The sequence below is a fragment of the Pipistrellus hanaki genome, assembly GCF_964339955.1.
Source record: "Pipistrellus hanaki genome assembly, chromosome: 20".
In the NCBI taxonomy this organism is placed as follows: Eukaryota; Metazoa; Chordata; class Mammalia; order Chiroptera; family Vespertilionidae; genus Pipistrellus; species Pipistrellus hanaki.
The window spans coordinates 11715629-11728476 of NC_140522.1; the positions used below are offsets into that span (position 1 = coordinate 11715629).

Sequence of the window (12848 nt, forward strand, 5' to 3'; positions counted from 1 at the left end):
GTTATTATTCATATATACCTTTTCTATATTTGTAGTAAATGTTTAGAACTCAATCAGTAGACTGAACCACTGTAAATGTCATGCCAACATAAACCCGTTTTGAAATATATCAGGAAATTGTGTTTGAAAATAGAAGTAGAGGGGAAAATATGGGATGAGAAGGAGGAGGGGATTGCAGAGATAGGGACACATAGTTCTCTTCCCTAACAATCTAGCAGAGTCGGCACAGATGAGCTTGGCCTCTATTTTTCATGAACATATAAGTAACTGTTGTCTCCTGTGCTCTCACTGACAGGCATCTGCAATGCTCCTACCCTTTGGCCACCTTCATTCTTGTCAGTAGCAACCATCACACTCCTCCTACCTCATACCTTTATTTTCATCAGGCATACCTCGCCCTCACGTAACACAATCTAAAAATAAACACTGCACTGCAAACAAGCCTTCAAGCAAATCACTTCAGTCTGTCCATCCAAACAGATCATCACCCACAGCACCCACTCCAGAGGGATTCTGGAGGTACCGTTACCCTCACATATTTTTCTATTGCCAAAATGCTAAACCAGCATTTTAAACACCAAGCTTTTGCTCAAAGGTTCTCAGTAGAACTGCTATGTACTCCACAGGGAGCAGCCACCTTTCAGGTCTGCCGAGGAGATCCGTCTTTTCCTCCGCTCCCCGGTCCCAGCCACTCTTCTAGACCACTGTCTGCGCCTGTTTCCCAGCACCACCCTCTCTCCTGAAGGTCAGCATCCGTTTCACTGCCCACGTGACGTTCTCCATGGTGCCCTCTCGAAAAAGTTCTCCTTCTGTCTCATGCTACTTCAATTGACAGCCAGGCAACAAATTCACAAGTGGAGAGGATATATTTGTACAGCAAACTCCTACAATCTAAACCTCAAGTGCTCCCAGGAAAGAAATAGCTTAAAGGAGTTCATCACCACCAAATCAGTATTACAAGAAATGTTAAAGGGACTTCTTTAAGAAGAAATTTTTTAAAAAATCAAAAACATAAATAAAATGGCAATAACCACATACCTATGAATAATTACTTTAAGTATAACGGTATTCAATGCTCCAATCAAATACATAGGTGGCTGAATGGATATGAAAATGAGACCTTTACGCTGCCTACAAGAGACTCACTTCAGATAGGAACCCATAGACTAAAAGTAAAGGAATGGAAAAAGATATTTCAGGAAAATGGAAACAAACAAAAAGGCTGGGGTAGCAATATTTATCCCAGACTTTAAAACAAAGACTGTAACAAAAGACAAAGAAGGACCCAGCGATTCCTCTTCTGGGTATTTATCCGAAGAAACCCAAAACACAAATTCCCAAAAACATACACATCCGTATGTCCATTGCAGTCTTCCTTACAATAGCTAGGATATGGATGCAACCTAAGTGTCCATCAGTTGATGCGTGGATGAAGAAGTGGTGCATATATACAATGGAATATTAGTCAACCATAAAAAATGAAATCCTGCCATCTGCAACAACATGAATGCACTTGGAGGGTATTATGCTAAGTGAAATAAGTCAAAGAAGACAAATGCCGTATGATTTCACGTATATGTAGAATCTAATAAACAAAATAGGTGAACAAACAAAACAGAAACAAATCATAGACACAAAGACAGCCTGGCGGTTGCCAGAAGGAAAGGGGGCAGTGATGAGGAAGTACAAATTCGTAGCTATAAAACAGTCATGGGGATGTAAAGTACAGCATAGGAAATACAGTCAATAATACTGTAGTAACTATGCATGGTGACAGATGGTGACAGTACTAGACTTATTGTGGTGATCACTTAATAAGTTTTATAAGTGTATAATCATTACTATGTTGTACTCACTGAGGTTTATTGCTTTGATAGGTAATTTTCAGATTTAAAATTAACTACACATTTATATATTACTCAGTTAACATTGAGTAATAGACAACATTTTAAAATATTTTTCATGAATATTAATAACACCAGTAATGAGCACTTGAAAAATTACAAATAATAGAAACACCTATCACAAAACAGATACAGACTTAATGAAGTTATAATTATCATAAAATATATTTTTATCTTTCAGTAGGTGTTACTTTATATAGTGCTTAGCATCAAAAAAAAAAAAAGCCTGGATGCACTGTATATAGGTTATCCACAACAGGTTATAATTTTCAGAAGAATATGAAATAAATATCATGAACTCCCTAGATGCATAAGTAATATTTTCTAGCTTTTTTTTATTAATTGGAGAGAGAGAGAGAGAGAGAGAGAGATCAATGATGAGAGAGAGAGAGAGAGAGAAAGAGAGAGATCAATGATGAGAGAGAATCACTGATCGGTGCCTCCTGTACGCCCCCTACTGGGGATCCAGCTCACAACCCGGGCATATGTCCTGACTGGAAATCGAACCAGCGACTTCTTGGTGCATGGGTCAATGCTCAACCACTGCACCACACCGGCCAGGCAATAGTAGCTGTTGTATTTTAAAATCTATATTAAAGTTTAGACAAACCAGAATTCAGTGTTAAGATGATATTACCAGAAAATCATAAAAGCATACCCTAAAGAATGAAAATACTTTTGAGGAAAACAAGAATAAATCTCTAGCAATCACACTAATTATATTTAAATTCTTAGAAAATAGGTAGATTACAAAATATTTCTTAAAAATATTCATGAGATACATCTGTCATTAGATACGTACACTTTCAAATTCTAAAATCAGTAGCAATTTTACCCTCAAATGTAAAATTTCAGTTGTTTCTAAGATGTGATCACTATCTAAAGTCCAGGGGTCTTCAAACTACGGCCCGCAGGCCACATGCAGCCCCCAGGGGAGTCTGATCCTGCCCGCCAGGTTTTTTGGGCAGTGAGCGCAGCCGAAGTGTTACAGTAGGAATTAGTAGTTCATATAGTCCGGCCCTCCAGCTCTCTGAGGGACCGTGATCTGGCCCCCACTTTAAAAAGTTTGAGGACCCCTGTAAACAAACCCAAGCATACAACCTGAGAGCAAGGACAGTGGACACACAGCAATATCGGGTGTTCTGACCCTTTGTCCCTGTCCCAGGGGCATCAAGATCCATGTCAAGCCTCAATCATTGTCTTCTTCACCCTGGACCCAAACCCCTCAGAATCACTTTCTAAAAGCACACTTTAGGTAGCTGCTGCCAGGAGACCACAGATAAAATATTAAATTAAACTTCTGTTCTCTTCCTAATCCAAGATTTTAGTGACCTGAAATATTTAAACAGATTTTTAGGAAATTATTTTAAAACTAGTAGTCCAGGGCATGGATTAATGCACACTGGAAGGAAATTAATTAGAATAAATCTTTTAATATTACTATTTTCCCTTTCTCTATAATAGAAGTGTCAGAGATGAAAGAAAATTAGTAAAATATATATGAAAATATATAAATTGATTAATAATAACATGATGTAACAACAAAGACTTGATATGAAAACATGATATAAAAACAATAAAAACATAATATAAAAACAACTATAAAAACAATGACTGATAAAGTGATAAATTTATTCTAATTAACTCATTGTACAACATATTAAGAGTAAATTTCAGAGTGCTTGATTAATTTCCCTTGAAATGAAGTATTTACAACTTTAACTTTAACATCACATGCTCTTCAAATAGAGAAAAAGCAACTAGTATAACTGACTATGTCCGAAAATGGTTCAGGTAGGAATATTTCTACTCTGTCTAGAGCTTGTCCTTGTGATTTATTAATAGACATTGCAAATGCTGGCATCACGGGAAATTGTCTTCAAATTAATTTAAATGGGAAACCAGTGTCAGACGGGGACAATTGTGCCAATAGTTGGTCTTCAGACGTTTTCTGTTAATGACTCTGCTTTCTTTCAGCTTCAGAATGCCAACAAAAACAACCAAATTCACAATCGAAATGACAGATCGAAACACATGTGTGTGATTGGTGCCAGTGAGAACTGTATATGTATCACATAGCGCAAATTAACATTTATTTTTAAATTGCCAAAGTGCATCATATGTATCAGTTGGTCGGACAGATGGTCAGTCAGTCACTTAGCCTTTTATATATATAGATAAAAAAATTTTATATTTCCCTATTATTTAGAATTCATTTAAGAAATGGATTCAATAATTTTTTCATTTCAATCAGACAAAAAAAAGAGCCGAATGATTTCACTCAGATGTGAGATATAAAACTAAAAACAACAAATGAACAAACAAGAAAAATAAACAAACAAAAAACATACAGACACAGACAACAGTATGGTGGACCAGATGGAAGAAGGTGGACCAGATGAAAGGGTCTAATATATGGTGACAAGAGATTTGACTTTAGCTGGTGGGCACACAATACAGATGATGTACCACAGAATTGTACACTTGAAACCTATATAATCTTATTAACCACTGTCACCCCCATAAATGTAATTTAAAAGCAGACTCTATTACTAAAACACCATGACAAAACTAAATGAATGCAATGGCAGAGTATGTCTTGAGAGATGACAATGAAGATACTTGGATCATTAATAAGAATACTGAATAAAACATTAAAATTAAATACCATTTTTAATATAATACATCCTTTCATTCTCTACTCATTAAGATAGGAGAGTGATATAAGACATGAAAGGTCCTGGATTTTCACGGATCAACAACAAAATAAAGAGTGAAGGGTTGATTATAGCATTAGCAAAAATACCAAACTTTACACTTACTTTTGCAAAGCCTTCAAAGATGTCAAAGGAAGGTGGCAGTTGAGAAGGATCTTGTATTTCTTCTCTGATATAAAGTTGAAATGTCACTGCAAGTTGCCTGAGGCCCTCTTTCTTATCTTCAGTCAGTTTGTTAATATCTTTTTTAAAGAGAAAATAAATAGCACAATCACACAGTGAACTTTTAATGGATAATTTTCAGGTGTTCAAAAATAACTGTTAAACTAGATATTTCCTGCCCTAGATTCCACTCTGACAGAGAGCAAACGCATATTTTTTTTTTATTTTTTGTAAACTGCAAGTCATGATACATACATTAGCAATTTAATTCTGCCAACATTCATCTATACTGTAAGATCAAAGATTTATCAAAATAAATACACATACAGATGGAAAAATATTATAAACAAAATCAGTAAAGATGTGTTACCACATTTCCTACATCATCCTGTACACATGTTCAAACATGATAAGTAATTATTAAACCAGTGCATGTAAGCAGACTTTTCTATGAGACAATTTACAGCAAGGTCATCTCCCAAGGGGTGGGGGGACAGAAAGTGAAAACTAAAAAGTTCAGCTGAAGTTAGAAGTGGTAAAATTTGTCATTAGAAAGCACATCAACAAGAAAACATGGATCATCCAAAGAAATCTCAACTTTAATCATTTCTCGGTTGAGTGAATAAAGAAGATATGGTGCTACTGCAACTGAAAGAGAAGCAAGTTCTACAGCCAATATCAGTTCATATGTATCACAAAGAAGTGTTAAGATTAAGAATGCACAATTCTATTAATAAAGTTTGAGAGCATTTCACTTAAGGCAGTGTGTGTAACACTGCTACTGAGCAAGGCTAATGTTAATAATGAAACTCATCCCAAGAGATGTTAATTACTTAGCAATAAGATATCAAAAAAAAATGACTAATTAGTTCTCTATTAAAACTTGAAAAGATACATCATTTGAACTAGAGCATAACTCTGTTGCTCATGTCAGCTTTACATATATTCTTTAAATTACTTGTTCAATAGAACAATCAACCCAGTTATTTCTTTTTTTCTTTTCAAAACAGTGGGAAAACATAAAATATAAAATTTACCACCTTAACCATTTTTAACTGCACAGTTCAGTAGTATCAAATACACTCACATTGCTATGCAAAATCACCACTATCTATCTCCATAATACTTTTCACCTGGTAAAACTGAAACTCTATACCCATTAAACAATAATTTCCATTCATCTCTTCCCACAGCCCCTGCGAACCACCATTTTACCTTCTGTCTTCATGATCTGGACTATTCCAAGTACTTCATAGAAGTGGAATCATACAGTATTCGTCTTTCCGAGATTACCTTATTTCACTTAGTATAATATCCTCAAGATTCATATGCATGTTTTGTAGCATATGTCAGAATTTCCTTCCTTTTTAAGGCTGAACAATATTCAATTGTGTATACATAACACATTCTGCTTATCTATTCATCCAGTGATAGACATTTGGTTGCTTCCATGTTTTAGCTATTGTGACTAATACTGCTATATATATGGAAGAATAAATATTTGCTTTCAATTATTTTGAGTGTATAACCAGAATTCAGGGATGTAAGGTCATTGTAGTTTTAATTTTTTGAGGCAGCTCCATACTGTTTGCCATAGCAGTCATCCCATCCTACATTCCTACCGATGGTGCACAGGGTTCCATTCCTCCACATCCTCGCCAACTCTTGTTTCCTCTTTTTATCCTATAGTTGCCATCCTAATGGGCTGAGATGACTATCTCACTGTAATTTTGATTTGGTGATACTTAATGATTGGTGATACTTAAATAATAATGTATTATCGCTGGCAAGTGGGATCCCATCACCATAAATCTGTACTAAATTCATCTCCAACACAAATCTTAAACTGTGTAGCCAATTCACTCTATGAGCTCTGGCTACTTTTGCATTGAAGTCATCCACAGCCTCAATGAAGAGTGCCTGTGCCAATATGGAAGAAAAACAAACCTTACATTTACTCGACATTCGGATTTGGGAAGCCCTTCACTGTTCCCGAGTAGCTTGGCCATCAGGAGGAGAACAATGCTCAATGCTGTGAGAGAGACTAAGTCACCTATGTTCCCACCAGGGAGCCTAACTGTTCCCTGGAACACCACAACCCCACCCTGTTCACACCACTGTTTCCTGACATCAAAAACCGGTGTGGCTCAGTGGATAGAGCGTCGGCCTGCAGACTGAAGGGTCCCAGGTTCGATTCTGGTCAGGAGCATGTACCTTGATTGCGGGAACATCCCCAGTGGGGGGTATGCAAGAGGCAGCTGATCGATGATTTTCTCTCATCAATGTTTCTAACTCTCTGTACCTCTCTCTTCCTCTTTGTAAAAAATCAATTATATATATATATATATATATATATATATATATATATATATATATATTAATTATGAAAAGGAAATCAAGAGAGGAAGGGAAGGAGAAGCAAGAAAAGTTATTTTGTCAACTGGACTAAGAGTTACATTCCCTTCACTGCCTAACAGAGCACTTTACAAACTCCTGTATGGCCAAAGCTACCCCAGAATCAATTAAATACACTCATGTTAGATTTCCCTCACATAACAGAAAAACGAAAAACAAAGCTCAGCAAATAAATGACAGGATTTTTTTTTTATGCTGATAATCACTTACTTGATTCCAGATCATAAAATGAGTAAAGTTTCTCCGATTCAGAGGGGGTTTCTTCCATCTATGAAGTAAAGGCGGAAAATACCAAAACAATTTCAAGTTTTCCAATATATAAGTAAATAAGTAAATGTGTTTGAGTATCTTTAGACATTTAATGAAAGTCTATTAAAAAACGTAGATTTTTATCCAATATATTCCTTCTCTTTACCACTTTCTTAGAGTTCAATTATTTGATCAGTAACAACTTTAAAACAAAAATTGTGACTTAACAATTTCCAAATGCAAAACTCTCTTATAAAATTTCATACTCTTATTTTTTCCACAGCTCTATCCACACTGTAAGAATTTTATTATAAATCATAAAAAAACAAAGATGGATCAATAAAAATAAGAATTTATTACAACTGTACAATCTTGGGCAGGTTACTTAACCTTGAGTCAAGAGAAATCAATGTTGTTATCGGGTACGTAAGAATAGTAACAGCAGCTGATTCACAGGACTGCTAAGGGTGAAATGAGGTATACCAGGTAAAGCCATTATCACAGAGCCTGGAGATAGAAAGGGCTCTTTGGAAAGTATTTCACAACTAGAAGCCCGGTACATGAAATTCATGCACAATGGGGGCATCCCTCAGCCTGGCCTGAGCCCTCCCGCAGTCCAGGAACTCTTAGGGGATGTCTGACTGACGGCTTAGGCCCACTCCCCATTGTACATCCTTAGCACTGCCGTGGAAGCAGAAGAAGCTCCCACCACTGCCACTGTGCTCGCCAGCCATGAGCCTGGTTTCTGCGTTAAGTGTCTGCCCCTGGTGGTCAGTGCACATCATAGCGACCAGTCGTTTGACTGTTGGCCAAAACCAACTCTCAGACATCCCCTGAGGAGTACCGGATTGTGAGAGAGTGCAGGCCAGGCTGAAGAACCCCACCTGTGCACATTCAGGGCTGGGGAGGGACACGGGAGGTTGGCCAGCCAGGGAGGGATGGCAGGAGACCTCTAGAGCGTATCTGGCCTATCTTACTCAGTCATGATGGGCTAGACCCCAGCAGCAAGCTAACCTACTGGTCAGAGCGTCTGCCCCCTGATGGTTAGTACATGTCACAGCGACTGGTCAACCAGTCAGCTGTCTGCCCCATGGTGGTCAGTGCCCATCATAGTGAACAGTTGAGCAGCCTTAGCATATCATTAGCATATTACGCTTTGATTGGTTGAACGGATAACCAGATAATTCGCATATTAGGCTTTTGTTATATAGGATTGCTTCCTTTAGATTTTGATTCAGTAGATCAGAGATGGTGACTGAGAACTAGGACCTTCGGTGATTCTGAAGCAACCAATTTCTGCTCTAACAGTGGTTGTCTTTCTGTTTAATATTAATAAAGTAGAAAAAAGTTCACACTCAAATATAATAGTGATTAAACTTTTAATACCCAGTGGTTAAAGAAATGCATAATGATGAAAATTGCTCTGAATGTATTAATGCTTTGAAATAAATTTGTATGTTTTAACACAATGTATACATAGTAGTAAATATGTATGTTGCATATTCAGTCCAAAGACAATGCCCATGTGGTATTGCAAATCCTTTTTTAAATTAAGATGTAACTGAAATATAACATTGCATTAGTTTTATGTATATAATCATACTTTTACATTCTTAAATACCCTATAAAATTTCATAGCCAAAAAAAAAAGTGACAGAGCTGGAGCTTGCAATGATTGAGAGGTGCTCATGCTAAAGCCTGTCCCCAAAATCAGGAAGGTGTCACCAGCGGGGATGTCACAGAATCCACTAGCTGCTTTGGCAGAGCAAAGAGAAGAACTGAAGATACTATTTCACTGAATCTTGACTGTAAATAAAAAAAAAATAAATAAGTGCTCTTCCATGTAAGATTAACTATCATAAAATTAAAATCTCAGTTGAAGAGACAACAAGAATTATATACAGACCCTGTGCATTAGTTCACAGTAGAAAAGTAATAAAGGCAAAGTATTAGATTCTACTAACATCTCATATGACAAATACAGGACGTCCTGTCTCCGATCCCGGGAGATCACACCCAGGCCTTCAAAGAGGGGCTGTGCCCGTCATACTGCCGCTGATGCTGTGATTGGCAGGAAAACAGCAAGCTGCTGACTTAAGACACTCCCCGTAATAATCCACCTTCTACTGGATTTAATATGGATTTAAATTCAGCCTTAAATAAGAATAATACATGTGTCCTGTCATCCCATGCAGGAAGAGGTCCTCGGGTTCAATTCCCCGTCAAGACACATACCCTGGTTGTAGGCTCCACCCAAATAGGAGGCAGCCAATCGATGTTTCTCTATCTCTCAAATCAATAAAAACGTATTTTTTTAAAGAATAATATATGTAGCCCTAGCCAGTTTGGCTCAGTGGATAAAGTGTCAGCCTATGAACTGAAAGGTCCCAGGTTTGATTCCGGTCAAGGGCACATGCCTGGGTTGCGAGCTCAGTCCCCAGGGGGGGACTTGCAGAAGGCAGCCAATCCATGATTCTCTCTCAACATGGATGTTTCTCTCTCTCCCCCTCTCCCTTCCTCTCTGAAATCAATAAAAATATATATTTTTAAAAAGAATAATATATGCAAATGTGAGTGCTTTTGTTAAATTAAAAACCAGAAATATTTTACACGTTATCTACTCACAAGTTTGACAACAACTCTGCCAAGAAGTCGGACGGAATCGGGAGGATATCTGGGTTTGCAGCTTTTGAGGCACTTGCATTCCCGCTTGTGGTCTGGCCAACCTTTCTTCTGTGGAGATAAGAGTGCATGCAAGACATAAAAATTGACTTCCATAGACACTGGTTTGGGAGTTATCAACATTAATTTCAACCGCCTAAATATAACTTCAAAAAAGAAAATGAAGGCAATATTTTAAAAGATTCAGTCTTTACCAGGTATGCAGTTACCAGGCTTGGGCACTAAGAGCTTCTGCCAAACCTCTGTCCTTTCATTTGCCCTCCTTCCTCCCAACCCCACCACCCCTTATTACCTGGGTGGTGGAGTCCAAACAAAAAATCATTATTACTTACTTAATAATTCATAAGATGGTCTTTTACAGATTAAATAGGATGGGATAATAGACAGTGACTTTGAATATAAAAGGAAAATACACCCCAAATTAGAAAACAAAACACTTGGTTCAGGAAAATCAAAACAGAGCAGACAACCCTCTGCATTTACTGCTACTGTAGTGAGCACAGACTCATCAGTAGAGCTAACATCACAAAAATATAAAACCTTTGTGTTTAAGCTAACATAGAAAGGGGGTATTAGCTAAAATGATCAAATGCCCAGTTTGCCTAGGAAAGTCTTATTGATGTTGTCCTTATTAATAGGGCCCTTTTTCATTCAGAAAATGCAGTGTGGTGATAAGTGAGAAGGTCACTTAGCCCATGACCCCAGCATGTGTGGGAGTGGCTGAAGAGAAGGGACGAGTGGCCAGTCATCCATCTTTGGACTCGGGACGAGAGGGCTAAAGGGAAGGACATTCTCTCTGAGTCTTGGGTCAGAGATGCCGGGTGCCCCTCATGTGGGTTACAGCCACATGAAGAGAAATGCCAGGCTATCTAATAGGTAGCCCTGGGTGGGGAGAGATGGCTAGACCGAATGTCCAGTATGTTATTTTCCCAACAGGAGTTGGAAGTCCCATCACTGAAATACCCAATGCTCACAACACAACACAACACTTCTTATTTCAGAAATTGTAAGTCTGCTTCCCAGATTCTGGGCCTAAAAATCTCCCTAGGAGCTCTCTCTTTTCCACTTACAGCACAAACACAAACCAAAAATGTCACAAGAGCTGCAGCTACTTTGAAATTGACTCAGTTTCAAGTTCAAGCCAGCATCTTGCTCAGAACGGCTGCCCCTGTCAATTGGTTGGGGGAAGGTGTAGTGGGTTATCTGCTGCTACTTCCTGAGAACCCCAATCCTGGAGGCCTTGTTTACAAGGGGGACGTCACCTCTTTCATTACTCTGCTTACGGGTGGTCACCTCACTTCATTCCTTCATACCCACTGGAGCAGGGGTCTTCAAACTACGGCCCGCGGGCCACATGCGGCCTGCAGAGGAGTCTGATCTGGCCCGCCAGGTTTTTTGGGCAGTGAGCGCAGCCGAGGTGTTACAGTAGGAATTAGTAGTTCATATAGTCCGGCCCTCCAGCTCTCTGAGGGACCGTGATCTGGCCCCCACTTTAAAAAGTTTGAGGACCCCTGCACTGGAGCAATGCTCTGAATGGGATGCTTGTAATCTTTTTCCTGAGCATGTATACTTCTCACTTCTAAACAAGACTGAGCTGCTTCAAAGTAAAGATGTATATAAAATAAGGTTGTGAAACTGAAAACAAAAAATGTGAAAATTACTAACAAAATATTATAGCATTTACTTCATATTCTACAGTGTGCCACACACATGACCAGGCAATTAAAAAAGATTTTACTTCCACAATAATCCAAAAGGTAGATCCTTACATTATAGATGAAGAAAGTAAAGCTCGACAGCAGGGATCTAACTAATAAGCCACATAAACATGAAAGGGGAGAGTAAAAATCCTTAGTATGCTAAGCATGAGAGCTAAATAATTACTGTGCTGTGAGCCACATTTATTTGAGTTGCCTTACAGGCAAGGGGGAAAAAAAAGCATAATAGCTTATCTAATTCTCACTTGACAGAAAAGAAAAACGCACAGCTCTACCAAGTAGTACATCACAGGAGGAAGTTATTCTGAGAGCTAATCAACGCACCGGACAGTGTCTTCAACAATAGTCTGCAACCACAATGCCCTTCACACCACCACTTCTCACGTCAGTGCTCATATTAAACAGGCATCATATTCAAACATTATCTCAGTGGGGGAAACGGTTCCATTGTTCAGGGGGCTAGTCCCGAAGAGCAATTAGCAACTGCCAACTTGTGTAAGATCGCTAAAAAAAAATATGGTCCATTGTCAAACAAGATTGAAAACCACAACACAGTAAAGACCCTGCTGGGAGATTCAAATACTCTGTTTAGCTTACTACAAGTTCTAAACAGTTCTGCATGGAGGAGACTTGCTTGTATTAGTTAACACAGTTTCCATGACTGTAGCTGCCATCCTGAGAAGTTCGGCTGTTGAGACCGGCTCAGACAAGCCTGTGTGTGCTTTCCTTCCTTCACCTGGTCTTGGAATGAGAGTGTGTTCAGCAGTGAAATCCAGTCTCACTCACAATGAGAGAAAACCAGACATCAGGATGCTGAGGTTCCTGACTGCCGACTGAAGAGAGGACCATAACTGTGATAGGAAGTTTGCATTTGAGTCAGACGTCATGAAGTCCAACAGGTGCCCTCGGTGGATGGCTGTGGGCAGGAATGAGCCACATGGGCAGAGGGTCTCTGACACAGCAAGCTCCTTGGGCTCCACTCAAAGCCAGAGGAGCTGTGG

General features: G+C 38.6%; 1 protein-coding gene across 1 annotated transcript in view; it reads right to left on the minus strand.

Moving 5' to 3' along the window:
* The window catches only part of SMYD3 (SET and MYND domain containing 3), a 457100-nt gene that overhangs the window by 318828 nt on the left and 125424 nt on the right, over positions 1 to 12848 (minus strand). Inside the window, exons 3-5 of the mRNA XM_084868939.1 lie at positions 10073 to 10180; positions 7409 to 7466; positions 4727 to 4863 (exon numbers count right to left, since the gene is read on the minus strand). Of these exons, the coding sequence (XP_084725065.1) occupies positions 4727 to 4863; positions 7409 to 7466; positions 10073 to 10180 (303 nt within the window). The remainder of the gene's footprint in view (positions 1 to 4726; positions 4864 to 7408; positions 7467 to 10072; positions 10181 to 12848) is intronic.